General features: G+C 39.8%; 1 protein-coding gene across 1 annotated transcript in view; it reads left to right on the top strand.

Annotated features, from left to right (window-relative positions):
• Positions 1–2463: 2463 nt before the first annotated feature.
• ARHGEF38 (Rho guanine nucleotide exchange factor 38) overlaps positions 2464–23600 on the top strand; it is a 121133-nt gene continuing 99996 nt past the window's right edge. The window contains exon 1 of the mRNA XM_016223592.2: positions 2464–2659. Coding sequence (XP_016079078.2) covers positions 2464–2659 — 196 coding nt within the window. The remainder of the gene's footprint in view (positions 2660–23600) is intronic.

The raw sequence follows: 23600 nt of genomic DNA, 5'->3' as shown, positions 1-23600 counted from the left end.
TCTATTATTTTTAAAGTTGACATAGAAATTATTGTGAGTAGATAAAAAGAGGTTTACTACTGAATTCATAATAGCCACTCTATGTATCTTCCTAAATAATGAAATTTAAAAATATAATAAAGCTGCTACAGTCAGTTCTTCTATAATGCTTATTTTGAAAACACAAATTTGTTCCAACAAAAAGGAACTGTTTGAGCATAATACATTTTCACATTTGCTTATGTGATTTCATCCACTTGAAACACTACATGAATGCAGAAAACTGTCCAGATGCTCTGAGCCACAAAGGAGTTCACAAAACTCACGCATGCACACCCCTCAACATAACCAACCACTTCAGTTTACTGTCTGTGGTCCCAGCCTCACCTGTCCACTGCTGGCAGTCTACATGTCCACCTGATTTCAAATCTCCCTTCTTCTATCACTTCACCCATAAGTTATGATTTCCTCAAGGAACCTCCAGTTCTTTTATTTTACTTTATTGAACCTTCAGTGCTTTTTCGAGGTAAAGTTTCATATTTATTGTAATATTTATGTATTTCTTAACCATTTATCACATGTAAAGCTGTGCTACCATTTTTTTTTTTTTAAGTTTTCTATCTGTTTTTTATGGGTCACTGACAAAGTTTTTGAGTGCTGTGTCTAATCCTATATTTCCTATAAATCCTGTAGCTTTTGTTATTGTTGTTTTTAAAATCCTCACCCTAGGGTATGTTTAATGACTTTAGAGAGAGAGGAAGGGGGAGAGAAAAACATCAATCGGTCTCCTCCAGGGGATCCGACCCAAAACCCAGGTATGTGGCCTGATGGGGAATCAAACCCGTGACCTTTTGGTGTACCAGATGACACTCCAACCAACTGAGGCACCCGGCCAGGGCAGTCCTGTAGTTTTAATTGTAAAATTTTGTAGTAGTACTATGTCTAATAGTATATATCTGTTAATAACCAGGCGAATACACACAAACATATACCTACATGTACATATAACATCAGAATACAATTTAGACATTTAAAAAATGACTCAGAGAAGCTCATTGTACATCTTAGTGGTAAATGTGCCTTTAAAAGCATTTATTAAATGTACTTGGAAGGGCTTGTTTTAATAAGACTATCAACTGAATAAAATAAAAGCCATTCAATATGCCAGGCTACATATAGATGTTTCTGTAGTGGGTGAAGATTTCTCATTTATCTTTTAAGATAATTATGTGAATTGTATTCAGCCCACGCATCCTGAGCTAGAAAGTGATTTTTATCTCTTTTTCCTCATTTATAAACCTGGTCTAACGAGAGTTAAACACCATTCAGCATGGCCACCCCTTTTCAAGAAAGAGGGAACCTGTTTTCCTCCTTAGGGTCCTTCCTTTCTTTAACGAGGGCATACAAACCGCTCTGCGCATCCCCAGAGCATCTCAGCACCTCCCCCTTGAGAAATCCCGGCGAGCACAAGGAAAAACAACTCTAAAAAATTTACCGAAAAGGCCCATCACTATGTACCTCTCTCCCAGTCCTTGCCCCCCATCCTTTCTACTTTCCACATGTCTCTTCCCAGTTTCAAACATGTTCTTATTTTCCCAAGGTGAGCTGCTTTTTTTGTCACTCCGTCCGCAAAAGGGACCGGGAAAAGGCCATACAGAAATCACACCTTGACACGGCGCTTGTGTTCCTAAGGACCAGGGCGCAGAGGGACAGGGCTGGGACCAGGGATGGAGTGATTTCGGGCGGGGGCAGCGGCGGGAAAGAGAAATGGCAAAGCCTCCCGCGGCCTCTAAGGACATCCTCTTGCCTTCCTGTGCCCGCGACAGGCCTCTCTCAAGTTCAAATCCTCCTTTCCTCAGGAATGCGGATCAGGGGGTTTGGCTGGTATGTTTTTTAGTAAATAATCTCCGGGTGTTCAGGACCCACTGTGCTCAGTGATCCTGAAAATGATACTGTTGTGATGAAAATGCAAATTCTCAGCCTCACACTGACTCCACGGTCGCAAGTGAGTGGCTCTAGCTGAAGGTCACACACAGGCCCACATGCCCTCGGGGCGCACCGCGGGGCCCGGGCGCACCTGTGGGCTGCAGGCGACACTCAGGCCCTTCCCTTCCTCCCGCCTCGCCCTGTCCCCTCCTCCCGCCACCCCCAGCCCTCTGCCACACAATGGGATTTTTGTTTGCCTCAGGAGCATGTGACAGCCCAGTCCCTGCTTTGCCTAGCTCTGTGCTGCAGGTCTCTCAGGTAACAGGTGGCAACTTCCCCTGTTGGATTCTAGGTCTAAAAGAGAATGACTTCATCGGGGTGGGGCTCTGGGACTCCGTACAGGTGGCAGTTACAGCCAGGTAACCCTGGAGTGCAGTGAAGCGGGTTACTTAGAAGCTGGCAGCTAAACGTGTCACTCTGGTGTCTTTAACCCTCGCCCTGAGGCACTCTAGCAGCCAGCCATTGCCTACAAGCCTCTAAGGCTTGTCTTTGCCTCAGATGGAGCCCGAAGAAGTCACTGGGAAAGAAAACATGGGCACCAAGAGAAAGAACCTGACCTTCTTGAGGCCCCGGCTCTATATGCTGGAGAGGAGGAAGACTGACACTGTGGTTGAGAGCAGTGTTTGTGGGGACCACTCGGGTACCTTGAGGAGGAGCCAGTCCGACAGGACCGAGTACAACCAGAAACTACAAGGTAACCAAAAGAAATCAACTGTCCCAGGCTACTGCCCTCCCAGCTTTTTTTCTCCTACTCTTCCATTTGCAAAGAAAACACTTAAGGCAGAGAGAAAGTCGAATATTACCTCCTCTCTAAGAGGGAAAGAAGAAAAAAAATTAAATGAAAGTAAATGTAATTCATAAATTATTGGGACAAGTGATGACGTACTTCAGTGGTTCAAAAGCCACTTCTGAATTATTCGTAATACTGTTTTTCTTTTCCCGATGAGAGAAATATTTTTTTCTGCTTCCTTCCCCCTCCTTCACCCACCTTAAGGAGTGGAAAGCACTAGAAAGCAAATAATTTAGAAAGCTACAGGAGAGAGTTTATCTCAAGAGATAGGTGTGAGATGTCACACCAGGAGATCTCTCTAGGTAACTGCACTGAACTGTGATTAAACAGGGGCATGAAACTACAATCAGGTCTTTAAAAAATAAAGACTGTTGTCAGCAGGATGGTATAACAGGATTTGTTGGAAATCACCTAGGTGTTCATTTCTTCAGAATGAATGGAACAACATCCAAACAGGGTAAGAGATATTTAGCATGCTTGGATTGAATGACTTTTGAGGAAATAGCTTCAGTTTATTTTTCGCTGGCCATGAGATAATTTGACACAGTTATTAAAATATGTCCTTTGCTTCAGGCCTTGAATTCCCCTATCCCCCCAACCCCATCTACCCTTTCTTTTCCCCCTCCCTTTCTCTTGAAGGTCACTTGTTCCAGAAATCTTAATTTTGATGTCTGTATTGCGCAAACGTTTTAAGTATCCACTGCCTACCTGTTTTGTGATCCCCAGAACCTGTTTCTCCTCTTTGACCACATGGTGTGTTTGAGCTCTCATAATCCCACCACCAGCACCGTTCTGGACTGAAAAACTGTAATGAGGCTAGAATGACCAATGGGACAAGCTTGCACTTCGCTGGTCTCTTCCATCAAAAACACGCTTGCACTTGGTTATGCAAATTAATTAAGTTAAAAGCATTTAAATTAAATCTTTAAAGATTCTTACCCTGAGTTAGTGCTTTTAAAAAGGCATGATAGCTCAGGAGCAAAATGCAGAGTAAAGTCTTATTCTTAAACAATATTTTTCAAAATGTGGAAGGAGTGTCATTTGATCTTCGAAATTAATTATTGTCAATGCAATGGGTACGCTGGGAAGAAGGCAAATTTTAAAGTCATACTCATTGGTTTCTAATTCTGTCCCTTCAAGTTATTACCTATAAGACTTTGAACTAATTACTCAAGATTTCTGAGCTCCAGTTTCCCTATCTGTGAAAATGGAATGTTGATACTACATACTGTTATTGGGAAAATGAAATCACATAATTACATGAAACTCCAAGTATACTGGCTGACACATGGCATGTCCTCAATTAGCAGTATTTTTAATATTAGAAACAATGAGTACCATAATGATAGAACAGGACTCACCTATTAATCCAAATTTCCTCTTCTTCTAATCTGTGTCAACTATTTTCTATCCTTTGATGAGAAGACCACAGATAGCAATTCAGGAAAAGCCCACTGCTATATCCCTAATAATGTTTCTTCTGTCTGAAATTCACTAATTCAGCATCTTTTTGGTTCAGAGTTTTCATTAGCAAAAAAAAAAATGAAAAATACTTTTTGCATTTCCTTCCTAAGCTTAACTAAAAAAAACAAGCTTGTGGACAGGAAATACAGCAGATGTTTGTTAGTTACTCTCTAGGAGACCTTAGGCTTCTTGTATACTCCATTGGATTTGTGATTGTCCTGGGCTCTGTCAGGTCCTGTCTTTGAAGGTGAAAGAAAAGACTCAGCAGTGAAGCCATGTTCCTAGAACTGCCTGTGCTGGAGGAAAATCAGTAGGGAATGTGCAGGGCACATCAGATCTGTAGAGACAGGCTGGCCTCCTGATAAGTAACATTTTTTAGGTGTAACTCTTAATAAAAGCCAAGTGTGATATCTAATGAGTAATAGAGCTTTTATTATGGTTCTTCTATGACCGCTTTGGCAACAATAAAAGGCATTTTTCTCATTAACTTTCAAAGCAATCGGTTCTGTGGGTTTGCAGTCTGGTCCTACTATATCTATTATCATGCAGATGAGTCCTAATCACCTAAGATGCCCTTTGTTATTGCAATAAAATAAAATTAAAATTAAAATTAAATAAAATAAAAATAAAGAAGCTCTTTACTATTTCAGAGTTTTTCCTCTGCCTACCTTAGAACTGGTAGTTCCCTGGGAGGCACTGAATGAAGACCTGAGCTGGTTAGAGCCTTCAGAGAGATGACCCAAAGCCATTGGAGGGTCGCAGCGTGTTTTTGGATACTGGAAGGCAGCCTCAAATTATTTTGTTACTTGTCAGTACTGTGTTGCTATCTGGGTATTACAATTAGCTGCTCTAACTCTCTCTCTGGAAGTAAGTTCTCTGGATTCTGGGAAATAGAAGATAATTTTCTCTGGCGAACCTGGGTTTGCCTTTTAACTCTTACTATATACCTGTTCAGAAGAACCATAATAAAAGCTCCATTACATTTCTGACAGACATCACTTTAGTAGTATGAATCCTAAATTGCAACTTTAAAAAAAAATTGGTACACTGAGTGAAAGCTATTAGATTAAGCAATAGAACACGGCTTTAATGAGAGTATCATAAACTCTTTAGAGGAAATTGTGATCCCATCAGCATAGTGATTCCTACTAAGCCTTAAGTTGTGCAGTGCCAGCCTACTATTCGTGGCTTCTTTATTTCTCCAACATATTTGTTCAGTTACCTTTTTGATAATGTTATACGGTAAGCAAAGCCAATATCTGTGCCAGGAATTACAACTACAAAATCATTATGGGGGAAAAAAAGTCTGACTTTTACTCTACAGGGGCTTAAAGTCTTTTGGGGAAAGTTAAGACACATAAACAAATGTAATAAAGTGACAAGATAGGATTGGAGATGAGATCAGTGGGCCCACAAAAGGAGGAAATGGCTTTTTCAGGATTGAGGGAAGGGGTTGTAAGAAACCTGACGGGTGATCAGGCGGGCCTGAGGAAGCAGGGGCAGGATGCGGAGAGAAGCATGTTTAACCTCTTCTTAGTACGTATATTCGCCTGAAATTACGTTGCTTGTTTCCTTGTTTATTGCCTTATTGACTTTCATTTCTTCTCCCATCTGTCACCCACCACCACTCCATAAAAGAGACCCTACCTGTCTTGGTAACTGTCCCACCTCTGCACTTAGACTCATCCCCAGCACACAGCGAGCACTCAGGAGCTTTCAAGCAGAATGAATGATTGGAATGATCTGGTTCAGACAGGAAATAAGTGGGAGGAAAGGCATCAAGCCCTGAATTAAGAACACTTGTGTCTTCATATGTGAGAACAGAGGTCTCCATTAATAAAGATGATCCTTCAAGAAAAAGAAATAAACATGTCAGGGTTTAAAATGTACAGAATTGACTATGTAACAAATAATTCTTAGTAGAAGCCTATGTCATCCCTGAACTCTACCTTGTAGAGCATACCAGCCCATACCTCAGTCCATTCCTCCTCTTGCATTCAGAATGTGAGCCCTTCCTCTTAGCTGCCAAGCTAGCTCAACTCCTAATTGCTGTTTGAATGGGAGCCACAGAAAGTGATCAAAGAGGGGGAATTTAATGGCTGGGTTGTTAAACATTTTTTTGAGAAATGATTTGTATATGATTATATGTGTGAGTTCTACTCTTGAAATTTGCCTGATCTAAGCAGTCATGCACAAGTGTGTGTGTATACAGATTATCTAGTCAATTATATGTAGATGTAGATATAGTTGTGTGTGTGCTTCAGACATATGTCTGTAATAATTAAAAGTTTTTATAAAAAGTATATTGACTAACATTCAGCAGTCTTTTCTGAAAACCCTATATAATTGATGTTATTGACAGTATAGATGCTATGGGATGAATGCTTATGCCTTCCCCCACCCAATTCATATGCTGAAACCTAATCCTGAGTGTGATGGTTTTAGGAGGTGGGTCTTTGGGAAATAATTAGGTAATGAGGTTAGAGCCCTCGTGAATGGCACTAGTGCCCTTATAAGAAGAGGCATGAGAGAGCTTGCTCCCTCTCCCTCTGCCATGTGAAAGGCCCTTACCAGACACTGGATCTGCTGGCACCTTGATCTTGGACTTCTCAACCTCCAGGGGCCACTTTAAGCCTCTGGGTAATTTTTGGCCAATGCATATTTTTGTTTATTAAGTATCAGGTGAAAAAGTGAGAGTGAGTGGGTAAAATGTCATTATCACTGCTGATAAGTCAAGTGAAAAATCACGTCCCCAATTCACACGAGGTCTATGGTATTGTTGTTTTTTTGCAAAGGCTATCATATAATTCTCATTAAGAAGTGATAGATAGGCTGTTTTATGAAAACCTGAAGTTTCCTCACTATGATGATCATAAGGAACCACCTGACCACATGAACTTTATACAGAGTAACATACTTTGGAGCATGAGATTAAATGGCTCAAATAAAAAGTTAGAGTTGTAAGATTATGGGGGCACTTAATTTGTAATGATTTTTAAGAAAACAGACCAATCAGTAAGTGAGCAGGAGGAGTTGTTAACACTGGATGATTTGGCGTATTTTGTTCAAAGCCCAATGAAGGGTGGAATAAAACCAGTTGCCCAGCTGTCTGTGCATGTTGCTATCCCAGTGCTACAAGCCCTCTTTGTCCCTGTCTGCTCTTTCAGCATTGTCGCTCCTTCCCCTCTTCGTGAAATGAGAAAGGCTTGGGTCAGTAATGTGACACCAATACAGATGAGGTGTTTTCATAGTTTGAAGGGCAAATCTTTCTAAACAGCAAGGCAAGTTAAAAAAAAAAAAGCATGTCTGTCTTGTCGCATGCATAGAAACCAAAAAAAAAAGCATGATATTTTACTTTCCTTCTTTTTCTGAAAATGTATTTTTCAGTTTTTAAAAGAGCCACATGAATCAAATAAAGTGTGGGTCCCAGAAATTAAGTTGGAGCTATTTCACTAGGACCACATTGTGACAGGGAATTTTTCTCCTCCTATAAGCATAATTAGAAATGTACCTTAAAATAGTGACTTAGTTGGGAAAGGATGGGTGACACAAAAGCACTCAGGGTACATTCATCTTTGTTTCTGTTGAGACAAAAAAGAAAAAAAAATTTTACAGAATTACTTTTTCTTTTCTTTCTGTTTTTTTATTTTTTTTAATCCTCACCTGAGGATATATTTTTCCATTGCTTTCAGAGAGAGTGGAAGGGAGAGAGAGAGAGAGAAACATCGACGTGAGAGAGACACATCGATTGGTTGCCTCCCGCATGAGCCCCAATCAGGGCTGGGGACCGAGCCTGCAATGGAGCTACGTGCCCTTGGTCGGAATCAAACTGGGACCCTTCAGTCTGTGGGCCGACACTCTAACCACTGAGCCAAACCGGCTAGAGCAGAATTACTTTTTCTTGATGCCATAATCATATTCACTTCAGAATGTTTGCGGGCATTGATTTCCTGGTGAAGGTGGAATTATTGCAAGAATTGCTAAACTTTTAAGCAATACCACCGTTACAATCAGGCAAAATTTGGCTCCATGTTATGCTTTGGAGCATCTATCTGCAGCCCCCTCTCCACCAAGGAGGTGGGGATTCCTTTGCACCAAGGTTACTGACAACCTGGGACCCCTACCCTCATTTCTAGACTGAGTTCAGGATATCTGGGACAATAGAATTTTCTGTCCAATAGGCCCCAATACTGGCTCCACGGCCTTCAAGACCTCTTCCCAATCCCATTCTTTCCAGGCAGACAGCAGGTGCTTATGAAGGTGTTACTGGACCTTGATCTTGCTGGGTGTCCACACCTACCTGCCAGATCCTGTGGGTGGGAGAGCACTGATGGAGGAAAGACTCAGAATACAGGCCTCAGGACTGGGCAGGGGTGTGTGCCCCAGGGTCTCCAGCCAGATTTTGGCATGGAACTCTGAGGGACTGAGAAATCTCAATTTGAACCTGGCTTTCCGGGTTGTTATAAAGATAGAAGGGAATAAAATTTTATTTGATACTTTGCCAGCTTCACTTACTACTTTCCAATATGTGGACATGGTATTTTGGCCTCCATTTGTATGCTCAAGGAAGGCTGCATATGAATAGTTTTGGCTGTAACCTGTGTTCAGGATATTGCCCTTTTACACCAGGTTATGGAAAGTAAGGGGAAGAGGGGAGGGGAGGGGAGGGGAGGGGAGGGGAGGGGAGGGGAGGGGAGGGGAGGGGAGGGGAGGGGAGGGGAGGGGAGGGGAGGGAAGGGAAGGGAAGGGAAGGGAAGGGAAGGGAAGGGAAGGGAAGGGAAGGGAAGGGAAGGGAAGGGAAGGGAAGGGAAGGGAAGGGAAGGGAAGGGAAGGGAAGGGAAGGGAAGGGACAGAGTGATTGTCACCTGCTAAGTATTATGCTGGCCCTGGGGCTTTGACACATTGCTATTTAATCCCAACACCTTGTCAATTCTGGTTTTATAGTTGAAAAAATAGGTGTGTAGGGGAGAAAATACTTTCCTTGTACCCTCCTAGGTTTGCTAGCTGAGTCTATGAAATAAATTGACAACAGGCAGATTGACTGGAAAAAAGGTACACATGTGTATTAATGTTTAATATTACATGCCTGGGAATATCAGAGGAAAACAAAATGAATACCCCAAAACATGTTTAATCTGCATGGTTTATAAGTAGTAAGAATTCAAAGCAATGTGATGGTTGCAGCAAGTTTCATTATATGATGACATTACTATTATGATACAGCTTGACCTACCTAATTTTTCACTTTGGAATACACATTTTTTTTGAATGGTTGTGACATTTCCCTGACAGTGTTGCTATTTACCAATTGCTTTGTTTGTTTAATTGTCACAAAACAAAATTACAAAGTTAGGTTAAGCAAACCTGCTCCTATAGCAGTGGCTTAATGATTTCCATTTGCCACTTTGTTTGAATATCTTGATACCATTGATACTATTTCTTTAATGTTATGCCTGTTGTCTTTTATTTATTTGCACCTCTAAAAAACTTAATATACATCCAAAAACCTGAAATCCTCATTCTATAGCAGTGGTGGTGGTGGTGGTGCATGCATTTGCAAGTGAAAAGAATGGAACTACAGCATATGCTGGAAGCAAGCAGCTCTTTATCTGAGCAGGGGATATTTCAATAGAATTCAATGAAGTCAGCCTAAATTGTGAGTCTTAAATGCAGCAGGAAAATAGAGTGTTATGATTAAAAGCCTTTGTCCCAGGTTGTTTTGAACAATTTCTTTCTTGATTAATGAATGGCAGAATAAATGAATACTCTAGGACACCTGCACTGAGGCCCTTGATGGAGAATGTAATCTTGACTGTCTGACATCACCTCTTACTTAAAGAAGGAAACTTAAAGGTCATGTCATCCAGCTACTGCTATAAGGACACTGAGCCATTGCAGCCCTCACAGAAATCCTCTTTCTCAAATGAGTCTTAATGTTAGGTCTCCAGTGTCACTACCAAAAGCTGTCACAGATTTCTGCTTCTGTCTTTGTTGGGAAGTAGTTGAAAACATTGCACCATCCAGTTTTATTCAAGGAAAAACTGGTTTCTCTTAAGAATGAGAACATGCCCCCCTTCCAGATAAAAACAAGCAATCTATTGTATTTAGCTGCTTGTCCTTTAGAGGCAAGATTTGTACCGAATGCCCAATCTTTATAGTTGCTGTTTCCCCTGCCTTAATATTTCTTCCCCCCAAATCTCAGTGAGTGTAGATTCTCATCTTTGAGATTCCCGTCACTCACCTTCTTGGCGACTCCTCCTTCCCTGACTGTCCTACCTACAGGGGCATAGGGGAGGAAAAACTTTCCCTTTAGGCTCTAAGGTTCTGTGGCTGGGACCTGTGAGTTGAACTGACATGGAAAAAAGCATATACATTTTATTTGATGTTAGTATTTTTACATGACATGATGGACTTGATAGAAAGAAGGGAAAATCCTAAAGAAACAATTAGACCCAGGGGCTTTTATACCATTTTAAAACAGACTAAGTGGTAAATTGTGATGTCACAACACAAAGGTCTAGGCCTAGGGGCATTAAATTGTGGGAAAGTGAATAGGAAATATATGGGGAAACTCATGGAATATAAGGGCTATCTTAGTGAGGTTTGCTTGTACAGACTCATCTTGACGTCAGCTCCCCATCGCTGGTAGTAAGAGTGTTCCCCTCTGACACAGGGATGGCATCTCTCTCATAGGTAATATTTACCTTGTTTTTAGGTAGAAAGAGGGAAGGCAGATAGCCCTTCCTGAATCTGCAGTTTCTCAGTCACCTTCGACTCAAAATAGTCAATGTGCCAAAGTAGCATGTTATGCTCTGATCTCCTTCAAGGACCTTCATCCCACCTATTGCTCTCTGAAATTGTGCTACTTTATTCTATTTTTGCCTCTCTTGTGTATTTGAATGTAATTCTCCTTGAGGATAGAGACTCATTTTAGCATTTAAGCAATGGTTGGTTTATGGTAGGTGCTCAGGTCAATAACTACTTACTCAATGACGAAAAAATATTCAATGACTAATTACAACTATATTGACCTCTAATGATTGGCATATTTGCCTTTACCTTTCTGTCCTTCTCATTTCCCCACTACTTAATTATAATCAACTCTTGGGTTAACTTCTCGAAATTCTTTTTCTGTAAAGAGAGAGAGAAGAATATAAATAAATAAATTTAATTAAACAAGAAAATCTAATTTCTTGGCTGAACAACATGAAATCTCAGTTGTAATGAATTTATTTAACAAGCATTTGCTGGGTGTCCATATGTGCCAGGTATTGACTAGATCTTGAGTACACAAAAATAAATGAGAAGCAAACCCAGCTTATTGAATGAGAGAGGCAGTGAACCAATGATTTTAGCAATGGTATAGGTGCCTGAGGTATGGCTATAGTTGAGTTCTTGGGCTGCAGATTATGAGATGGAGATGAGGTTGCAGGAAGTTTATTAAGAAATGTCCTTGTGACTACCACTGGTGAAGAGAAAGGAAGGGCATATGATTGGGGGGCAAAGGGAAAGGTTGCAGTGTGAGTTCTGAAGATGAGATGATCCTTTAGAGTTGTCCCCCAGTGGTACGAAGGACCTGGGCCTTTATATTTCAAGTTATTGATGGGGTCACCTTAGGAAGGGGGCATGACTTGAGAGATGCTCATACCTGAGACAATTGCTAAAGACAACCTGTCTGTTGGTGGCATTCCCAGAAGCTGGGACAATAAGTCTTTTATTCCTGAGGGGAATTGATCAGCTCATCACAACAGTCACCACATATTAGTGGTAATTATTATATTGGAAACACAAAGCAATATAAGAATTGTGATGACAAAGAGCTCAATTGTACACCAAAATGTCAAAAAAAGAGACATGAAATCTGAATCTTCGAATCCAATTTTTTTTTATTGAACTTATTGGGGTGACATTGGGTAATAAAATTATATAGGTTTCAACTGTACAATTCTAAAATACATGTATGTATTGTATGTTTACCAGCCCAGCTTGGGGTTGAGACCCTACACTTCTCAGGGGGAACCTTTGTAGCTGAAACATATCTCTGTGGAATCTCAGCTGCCTTCCATGGGAGTAGGTCCAGCCCTTCTCACATCTTTACCCTTTCTACTAGTCTCAATGTGGCTTCTTCTGTAAATTCTTGGTTATAAGACTTCTGTTCAGCTAGTCTTCAGTTGGTTATTCAGGTTGATTGTTCTATATTTTAGTTATAATTTCAGTTTTGTCTGGGAGGAGGCAAGTGTACCATCATCTTGGATCCCACTTGAAATCCAATTTGGATTGGGGGTGGGGGGACAGAAGGTATTTTAGACATAGGGATTAAACATGTCCTACTGCATGGAGCAAGGTGATAAAATTAGTTTACTTGTCTGAGGGGTTCATTGATGAAAAAGATGAGCATCTATAGTTGGCATATAGTGCATTACGTCATTTCATTCTCTAAACAACTTTGCAGAAAAGTTATTGTCATATACTGACAGATGATTAAACTAAGGTTAAGAGAGGTATATGCACTTGCCCAGTGGTCACACTGTTTGTAAGTGGTGAAGTCAGAGTTTTACCAAGGGTTACTTGACTCCCAGGTCATCCATGCTTCTTTAGCCACCATAGTTTCCCCTTTTTCTAACCTTAGTAGTTTTTTAAAATAATTTTTCATTTTTCAATTAAAGTTGATATAACAATATTTTATTAGTTTTAGATGTACAATCCAGTGATTAGACATTTATCTAACTTACAAAGTGATCACCCCAATAAATCTATTACTCTTCTGACACCGTACATAGTTCTTACAATATTATTGTCTATATTCCTTATGCTGTACTTTTAATCTCCAAGACTATTCTGTAACCAAGTTGTACTTCTTAATCCTTTTATCTTTTTCGCCGATCCTGTCAACCCCTGCCCCATCTGGCAACTGTAAAAATGTTCTCTGAATCAATGAATGTTCTGCTCTGCTTGTTTGTTTATTTTGTTTTTTAAATTTTTAATTATATATTGATTGATTGATTGATTGATTGATTGATTGATTGATTGATTTTAGAAAGAGAGTGAGGGAGAGAGAGAGAGAGACAGGGAGAGAAATCAATTTATTGTTCCACTTATTTAGTCATTCATTGGTTGGTTCTTGTATGCGCCCTGAATGGAGATCAAATCCTAGAACTGGATGTTTCTGAATGACACTCTAATCAACTGAGCTGCCCAGCCAGGGCCTATTTTGTTTTTAAGATTCCACATATAAATGAAATTATATGGAATTGGTTTTTTTGTGTCTGACTTATTACACTTAGCAAAATACGTTCTAGGTCCATCCATGTTGTTGAGTGACAAGATTTCATTCTTTTTTATGGTTGAGTAATATTCCATTGTATATACACACCACTTCTCCTTTATCCATTCATCTTTTAAGTATTTTTTTATTGATTTCAGAGAGAGGAAGGGAGAGGAAGAGATAGAATCATCAATGAGAGAGAAACATAGGTTGGCTGCCGCCTGCACGCCCCCTACTGGGGACCCAACCGGAGACCTGGGCATGTGACCTGACCCAGAATTGAACCAGTGACCTCCTGTTGCATGGTCAATGATTAACCAACCAAGCCACACTGGCCAAGCTCCATTCATCTTTTGATAAACACTTAAGTCGCTTCCATGTCTTGGCTATTATAAATTATGATGCAATGAACATAACAGATGTATATATCTTTTTGATTTAGAGTTTTGTTTCTTAGGATAAATACCCAAGAGTGGATATTGCTGGGTCCTTTTCCTCTCTTCTATGGTGTTTGTTTTAAAGTCTATTTTGTCTGGTATAAGTATCACTCTCTCAGCTTTGTTTGTTTCCATTTACATGAAATATATTTTCCATCTTTTTACTTTTAGTCTGTGTGTGTCTTTTGATCTGAAGTGAGTTTCTTATAGACAGCCTATGTCAGATCTTGTTTTGTTTTCCATTCAGCCACCATATGTTTTTTTCATTGGAGCATTTAATCCTTTTGCATTGAAAGTAATGGTTGATAGCTATGTATTTATTGCCATTTTATTATTCATATTTTTATCTTTTCATCTTCCTCCCCTCCCCCTCCTCCTTCTTCTTCAAGAAAACCCTTTAACATTTCATGTGATACTGGGTTTGGTGATGATAAATTCCTCTTGCATTTTTCTTGTCTGGGAAGCTCTTTATCTGTCCAATTCCAGATAATAGCTTTGCTGGGTAGGATAATCTTTGAGGTAGGTCTTTGCTTTTCATTACTTTGTGTATTTTGTGCCAATCTTTTCTGGTCTTAAATGTTTCTGTTGAGAAATCAGCTGACAATCATATGCAAGCTACCGTATAGGTTGCTAGCTGCTTTTCTCATATTGCTTTTAAGATTCTATCTTTCTCTTTAACCTTTGGCATTTTAATTATGCTGTATCTTTATGTGGGCATCTTTGGGTTCATCTTGTTTGGGACTCTGCACTTCCTGGACTTGCATGTTTATTTGCTTCACCAGATTAGGGAATTTTTCATCATTATTTTTTCAAATGGGTTTTCAATTCATTGCTCTTTCTCTTCTCCTTCTGGCACCCTCATGATGCCAATGTTGCTACACTTGAAGTTGTCCCTGAGGCTCCTTAACTGTCATTTTTTTAATTCTTTTTTTCTTTTTGTTGTTCGAATTGGGTGTTTTCTGCTTCCTTATCTTTCAAGTCACTGATTTGATACTCTGCTTTAAATACTTTACTGTTGATTCCCTGTAATATATTCTTTTAAATATATATATATATATATATATATATATATATATATATATATATATATATATCTTTATTGATTTCAGAGAGAGGAAAGGAGAGGGAAAGAGATAGAAACATCAATCATGAGACAGTCATCATTGATCAGCTGCCTCCTGTATGCCCCCAACTGGGGATCCAGCCCACAACCAGGGCGTGTGCCTTGACTGGGAATCAAACTGTGATCTCCTGGATCCTGGGTTGATGCTCAACTGCTGAGCCATGCCCAGCTGAGCCCCTGTAATATATTCTTCATTTCAGTTATTGTATTCTTCATTTCTGACATTTTGTTTGTTTGTTTTCTTTCTCTATCTTTATGTTTTCTATCATTTTGTTGAAGGCCTCAGTAAGTTCATATACTCTTTCCCTAAGTTCCATGAGTATTTTTATAACCAGTGTTTTGAACTCTGCATCTGGTAGCCTGATTGTTTCCATTTTTTTTAGTCTTTTTCTGGAGTTTTGTTCTGTTCTTTCATTTGGAACATATTTCTTTGTCTCCTCACTTTGGCTGCCTCCTTGTGCTTGTTTCTATGTATTAGGTAGAGCTGTTACACCTCCTGGTCTTGGTAGAGTGACCTTATGTAGTAGGTGTGCCGGAGGGCCAAGTGGTGCAGACTCTCTGGTCACCCAATCTAGGTGCTCCAGGTGTGTTCTCCCATACCTCCATATGGGCTGTGTGCACCCTCTTGTAGTTGAGCCTTGATTGCTGTTGGCACATCAAAGGGAGGAATTTACCCCGAGGCCAACTTGTTGTGAAGGCTACCTATGACCACAGTGGGGAAGCTGCTGTGCAGAGGCTGACTCCATAGAGCAGGATTCACTTCAGCAAGGCTCTGGTGCAGAATGAGTCTTCCCCTTAAGTGCATCTCTGGTGGAGGTGCTCTGGATTGGTCTGAAGCTAGCCACCAGGTGCTCTGGCTTTGGGCCCTCCAAGGAGATGCAGGCAAAGATCACCTGCCACCTGTGCCCTGCCTGGGGACACCTGGAATGAGCTACAAAGCAATCTGCGGATGGATGCTACTTGTGCTGGGCTCAGAGTTTCCCAGACAAGGTGAAGCTGCAAACAAAGGTAGGGTACCACTAGTGCTAGGCCTGGGGTGACTTATCAAGAGGTACAGAGCATGCCAAGGCCAAATGCTGCTGGTTTGAGAGATTTTAGGAAAGTCTGAAGCATGAGTCAAGACAGGCCATTTGTATGGAAAAGCCACTGGAAATGGCTTGGGTGGGTTGCAAGTTGGGTCAGGTGGGGTCTCGGGTGGGGCTAACATTGTTAGCCAGGTTGATGGAGACTCAGATATGGAACTTGCCTGCTGGTTCTGTGGGGGAAGGCTCAGAAAAGAAATAAGGCCTCTGCCAGCAATTGTGTCTGGGAGAAAGTTGCCCCTCCAGCTCTTGCCCTAATGACAGACAATTCAGTTCCTCCAAGTATGCCCCTGGAGCTTTTTGAGCAGATGCCCCAGCACTGGAGCTCAGAGCAAGTGAGTCTGAGTAATTCTGTTTGTGGGCTCTTTAAGAGAAATGCCTGGGACTCCAGCAGCCCTCTGTCTCACTCAACCATAATCTGCTGATTTTCATGGGCCAGAAGTTATGGGGGTTTCTCTTCTTGGCATAGGAACCCTGGCAGGGGAAGAGATATAATATGGGCTCCCCTTGCTCTTCAAGGGTATGTCCACAGCTGAGATATCCCTCCCAATTTTTAACCATCACACATAGGTGTGGGACTAGCCCGTTCAGTGTCTTCACCCCTTTTACCAGTCTTGATTTGGTTTCTTCTATATATCCTTAGTTATAGGACATCTGTTCAGCTAGATTTCAGGCTTTTCTGAAGGATGGGTGCTTGTTTAGTTGTAATTTTGATGTGGTTGATGGAAGGTGCGAGTATTGCATTTCCCTATTCCACCATCCTGATGGGAAGCCCATAACCTTAGTTTTTAGTAATACCTGTTTTGTTGTTTTCAAGGAATCCACTGATTTTGATAAAATTTTGAACAATATTAAAAAACATCAAGAGACCTTTAAGTTCTATCAGTACATTGATCTGTAATCTTGAAATAACAGTGACCAACAAGTACTTTCCAGAAGTTGTATTATTTTATGCTTTTCAACAAAATGTTTTCTGTGAATGGACGTTAGAAAGACATGCAATTGCAGTGAATGAGGTATGTATCTCATAGGTTCACTAGAATATTCCACTCTAAAAATACGAATCTCAGTTGTTGAATTATCTAGTATCTGAAACCTACTTCTTATTACTGACTACAGAGCATATAGCAGGATGACGATATCTGACGGGAAAAAACTGAGTCAGAGTGTCAAACTATATTGCTGTTCTGCTTAATATTTCCCAGTGCTTTCTCTTATTCTTCAGCAGTTGTATCCCAAAAGAGGTATATGTACCTCAGGGGCATTTCAAAACAACCCATTGTGAAAAGAAATGTTTATTTTTTCATCTTAGCTTTTGAAAATATTTATTTTTGTGTATGCTTTGTAAAGATACATTAATACTACACATATATTGCAGTTACATGCTTAAAACTGTTTAAATGACACATGATCAAAAAAGTTTGGGATGAAATTCTGACACATGCCACAACATGGTTGAACCTTGAAGACTTATGCTAAGTGAAATAAGCCAGGCTCCAAAGAACAAATATTCTATGATTCTGCTTACATGAAGTACCTAGTCAAATTCAGAGACAGGGAATAGAATAGTGGTTGCCAGGGGCTAGGGAAAGCGAGAGTAGGGAGTTAGTGTTTAACATGTACAGTTTTTTGAGGTAGATGAAAAGATTCTGGAAATAGATGATGGTGACAGTTTCACAACAATGAGAATGTACTTAATGCTGCTGAACTGTATACTTAAAAATAGTTAACATGTAAATTTTATGTTATGTATATTTTACCACAATAAAAAATAATAATAAAGTTTGGACACCCCAGGTAATAACATTAAAATAGAGATAGGGCCCCTTACACCCTGACTGCATCTTTCCATTCTCATCTCTGCCCTGAGGGACAGTCTTCCTTTGCACAGGCATCTTTAGGGTTTGGCCGGTAACATGAGATGTGAAAGAATTAACAACTAAAAGAAAAGACACAGAGAGGAAGTTTATTTTTACTTTCCAAGAGGGGAAAGGGCCACATATCGCTAGTCAATACAAGGCAGGGAACAAAGGGTGGCCTGCTCTTTTAAGCTGTGGCTGTTGCTAAGTGACAAGGAAGGGAGGGAGTTCGGGGTTGAAGTTGGGCAGATATGGGGTTGTCTTGAAAAGGTACAGTTTGTTTGCTGTCCAGGAGACAGTCCAGCAGATGTCCTATGGAGTTGTCTTATCAGTATTTTTCCCAAGCCTGTAAGACATGCTTAGAGCAAAAGTTATGAAGAGTTCCAAAGGGGCTTGTTTAAAGGGGTGGGGGGAAAGGAACTTTCTACTAACCAGAGACTTCTTGGTGTGAATTATCCCTGAGCTGTGAAAACAGCAGGTAGGAGGGAGATGCTAGAATGGAGCCTTGAGAGTAGCTTATCATGTCTTGCAATTTGAACAGAGGAGCCAACAACCTTAGGGTTTAATTACCAGGCACTTCTCATAAATTATGGAAGGCCACAGCAAAGAAAGAGTCCTTTTCCTGTCCTTACAGGCATGCCTTGATCTGTGCTGTTTCCTCAGTCTGGAATGCTTGCCCTCATCCTGGTGGCTTTATAAACTCCAGCTCATCTTTTCAAATCTATCCTTCTGCGTCATTACACCCAAAATATACTTATGTATTACATTCTCTATGCATTTTTCACATTCGTTATTTGCATGCCATCTCTCACTTGGTTGAACTTCTCGAGGACAGGAACATTTGTATTGCAACACCTAGGAAAGGCTGGCCTGTACTCAGTAGTCATATTTGCTGAGTAAATGAGTGAGTAAATGAATGACTGCATGAACAATAAATGGGTGGTGTGGCACTTGTGCAATGAATATCCGGAATAGATAAAGAGGCTCTTCCTCATCGGGTGTTCCTTTGCAGCCAGGTCTTGATTTCATCTTCACTGGCCTCAAGGTAACAGCTCCTGGGTATGGATCTAACTTAGACAAGGGAATTACTTATCAATTTTTATCATATCCATGCTTCTCTTCTCTATATTATTTTTTGTTGGATCACCCTTTACAATTCCGCCCTCATTAGCAAGGACATACAAAAATCACATATACTTCATGCTGAAGGACCTTAGGTGTTATCTCTCAGAATGTAATCTCACAATTTTATAACCAGAGATGGATAAGTAAAAATTATTTTTGTCCTGGGCTAATCAAAATTAAATTTTTTTTCCTTTTTTTGTTTTGTTTTGTTAGCCAACTCTATACATCTAAAAATAGAAATAATATGTGAAAATACTCTTTGTGAGTTTGACTTGCTTGTTAATGCCACACCAATCAGATATTTAAGATTGCCATTATGTTTCAGTGGTGTTACTGTTTTCAAAATATTCAGTTAATGCAATTAAAATCTCATAGGGTGCTTTGCTTCTTTTTACTGAGCATTTCTATGCAAAATCGAAATGTTAAATTAAAATGTGAGCCCTAGCCGGTTTGGCTCAGTGGTTAGAGTGTCAGCCTGTGGACTGAAGGGTCCCTGGTTCAATTCTAGCCAAGGGCACGTACCTCTGTTACAGGCTCAACCCCCAGCCCTGGTTGGGGACATGTGGGAGGCAAGCAATCCATGAGTCCCTCCCACATCGATGTTTCTCTCTCTCTGTCTCCCTTCTGCTCTCTCTCAAAAGCAATGGAAAAAATATCCTCAGGTGAGGATTTAAAAATAAATAAATAAAAATGTGAAATTAAATAAATGAATTTTAATTCATTTAATAAATGAATTCTTAGAAAACGAAGTCAATACTACCCCGACAAAATTGAAGCTTCATTACTTTGCAGTTGTAAGTGAATTTTTTTTATATATTTGATTTTTTATATGTAGCATATAATCAACATATAACTATAGTTAAAATTTTCTTTCAGTGAATCATTAATCAAATAAGATTTTAAATTGGGGTATACCTATCAGAAAAGCTCAAGTCCTATGTTTTTTTTGCTGTATATTTCTGTAAGCATGTACAAATTAACAACCACCAAAAATAATTGTACCACTCACACCAAAATTTGACCTTATTTTCAAAATATCCTTCTCCATGTTGATGTTTGTGTTTAAACCCAGCCACTTTTACTGTCCTCAGATTACATCATGTATAGTAAGATCCTATTCATATATGCACTGTGCATACCTGTGCACATTTACTGTACACTTCTGAACATACGGAGCGAGGCTCACTGTTTTGTGTATGCTGTTTGGAGCCTGTGTCCTGAAGTGGATGATTAAGTTAAATTAAAAGACTCTGTTTTAATTAAAAGACTGAAGAAAGCCAACCCTGTTTCTCATTTATCTAAAAGACATAAACATTGGAGAATGTTCTATTTTTATAGCTAAACCAGTATGGTTTTGGTTAAAAAAAGGGGGGGAAAGGGTGGAAAGCAATTACTCTCAGATAATTTATTCATAAATTTCCTTAAATTTATCTTTACCCTAACTTCATGCGTGATTGGCAAACTGCAATATTGATAAAGACAATAATAGGATCAGTCCTTACTCCCACACCACGACTTGCTTCTCTCTAGGTTCTGCTTAAAAATCACCTTATTAGTGAAGCTTTCCCTGGCTTCTCTCTATAAAGTAGCAACCACTACCTACCACCTGCTTTATTTTTTTCCGATAGTGCTTTATCACTTTCTGGCATGCTATGTATTTCTTTATTAATCAGTTTGCTGTTTCTCTCCCATCACTAAAATATAAGTTTCAAAAAAGCTAAAGCTTTTTTTGTTTTTGTTTTTGTTTTCATTGCTATGTTGCTAGTTCTAGAAGAGGATTTCTCAACATTGCACTACAGATATTTGGGGCTAGATAATTCTCTGTTGCAGGGCATTGTCCTGTGCATTGTAGGGTGTCAGCAGCATCCTTCGCCTCCACCCACTGAATTCCAGCAGCACCCCCACCCTCCAACTGTGACAACCCAGAATTACTGCAGACATTGCCAAGTATCCTTGAGGGGTGGGTAGCGCAGGGAGCAAAGTTGCTGATTGAGAATCAGTGATTTAGAACAATGCCTGGCACAAGAAATATTTGTTGAATGAGTGAACAACTGAATGAAATTAGCAGCTTTCATGCAGTCCAAATTTTGCATTCTCTGCAAACGATGACAACAGAAAAGTTAAATACAAAGAAGACTTTACCAAGTAAAGTTCCCTTTCTGTTCAAGGCTTAAATTTATCATTGTTCACTCATCTTCTGCTGCTAAAGACTTTAAATCGAGACATTCCCAGAAAGCACCCATTTATTTGGCTCCTAATTGTTTTGGATGTGCTCACTGCAGGGGTCTGTAAATTCAAACCAATTAAAAAAAAAAAAAAAGCAAAACTTAAGTATTTTTCAATCCAGGTAAGATTTTCTGATTTCCCTTCTGAAATCCACTCCTCTACTTTCTGCAGCAATTAACAGTCAGAGGCAATAAATCCCATGCCCTTCAAATGGGGATGAAACATTTCCCTGCCCCAATGTTTTGAGCTTTTCAAATTCAGAGCAGCGGAGGGTCCGCTCCTTCACATTCTCACTTAGCACTTCACTGGCTCCTCGCCAAAACCTGTCTGACATGCAATTATTTTCAACCTATTTCACAGAAGGCCTGCTCCATTCATCTTCCTGCAGGTCGGCTTTCCGTGGAAACTGATAAAAGATTTTACCGTGTGAAACTTAAGTCAGGAGGGTTCTGTGCAACGCTAAGCCAAGGTTTTTAGGTTTATGGAGGTAGACGTGAAATATGCCATGGAGAGGGGATGAAAGAACATTTATAATCGTATCTGGGGATTTGGTAACAATCTGTCTGAAATAAAACCCTAGATAGAATAATGGGTGGTGTCTATATTACATGGTTAGAAAGAGACAGGGGGGTAAGTAGGGGGTGATGGTCAGAAGATCTGAACTCAATTTCTGACTCTGTTACTTTAGGTAAAAGACTTACCCTTCTCTAGAAATTAGCTTCCTTTTCATATAATGAGATGGAACTGGGTAGACCTTATCACCTTTTCTCTGCTGTCTGCTCTCTTCCCATTGTTCCCATTTCTTTAAATGGCACCCTCGCCCCGTTAAAAGTCAGAAATCTGAGTGTCAGCTTTGACTTTCCGTCGTCTTTACCCCCTACGCTGATTGTTCATGCTAATTTTATCTCCTAAATTTCTCTTGGCCTGTTCAGTTCTCTCTACCTTCTTGGCAACTAGACTAAGCTTAATTGCTTCCACTCTTCCTTAGCGACTAGACTGCCCAGGGTCATTGTCACTTCAGTGTCTCCTTGCCTGGCCTTCAGGCTTGCTCTCCACCTTCTTCCATGAAATCTGGTTCTACTGAGGCCAAAGTGATCTTACAAAGAGAATCTGACCAGGTCAGTCTTGTTTAAACATTCTTCCCTGATTTCCTGTTGTTTAAAAAACTATAGATTCCTAAATTAGGCCTCGTGATCTATGTCCTGATCATCTCCCTAGACTCATCCCCTTACCACATGCTCTCACATTTTCCTTCAGTCACACAAAGCTTTTATCAAATCTTTTTTTGCCACCAGGCCTTTGGACATGCTAATGCCTCCGCTCAGGATACTGTCCCTTCTCCTTGACTGGTATTACTCTCAGATTTCATTTATGTGTCACTTCTCCAGTAGGCCTGACCTCTGTCTGTGCTATGCTCAGCTTAGGTCACAGTTTATTGTAATTGTATTTGTACACCAATTTTAAATATTGGCTGATATTTTAAATTATGAAGCAATTTGGTTGCAGATCTTCCTAGAATAAGTTTCTCTTCAATCTTTTACAGTTCTCTCAGTCAGCTCCTAATAGAGCAGCAATATTTTGGCAACTTGACTTTACAAAATCATTTCAAAACATTAACGTAGTTTTTATGCAAATATTGGTTTATGTAAGTTTAATTAAGTTAATGTAATTACAATAAGAAGTGTAACTAACATAATCATGTTTGCTGCTGAGCACAACTAATTCTTGGAAAACAGGCAACCTAGTCCTTAAGTGGATAAGTATATAGGTACCAGTTAGAATGGCTTAGGGAGGGAATGGAAAGTACTGATTTATCTTGTGACTTTAATAATGTATCTTTATTTCTAGAGTATACCTTTCTTAACTGTAGGGTCTATTATTGTATTTACAACTATATGCTCAACATAAACCATAGTGCTAGCTCAAATCCAATACAAACTTTTAAAAATTGAGGCTTCTTTAACTCTAAAAATGATGGAGTTTGTCAACTTGCTAATTTACCTTCAAATTCTGGTATTTTTTATTCTTATTTAATTATGGACATATTTGTGGTTATAATGAAATTATGAATTAGTTCAAGGCCAGGTTCTTATTTTATATTACACTTGTGTTTTCCACGGTCAAGTGATTTTGCAGGTTGTTCAATCAATAAGTATTGAATGGTGTATATATGCCTGCCTAGTCTTGAGGCTATGGGGGCTGGGGCTAGGGTGAGTATTGCTAAGCAAGGCATTAAGCAAAACCTTAAGCTTGGTATATGAAAA

The sequence above is a fragment of the Miniopterus natalensis genome, chromosome 1 (assembly GCF_054644295.1).
Source record: "Miniopterus natalensis isolate mMinNat1 chromosome 1, mMinNat1.hap1, whole genome shotgun sequence".
Taxonomy (NCBI): domain Eukaryota; kingdom Metazoa; phylum Chordata; class Mammalia; order Chiroptera; family Miniopteridae; genus Miniopterus; species Miniopterus natalensis.
The sequence above is the reverse complement of the archived record's forward strand: the minus strand, read 5'-3'. Positions and strand labels throughout refer to the sequence as shown.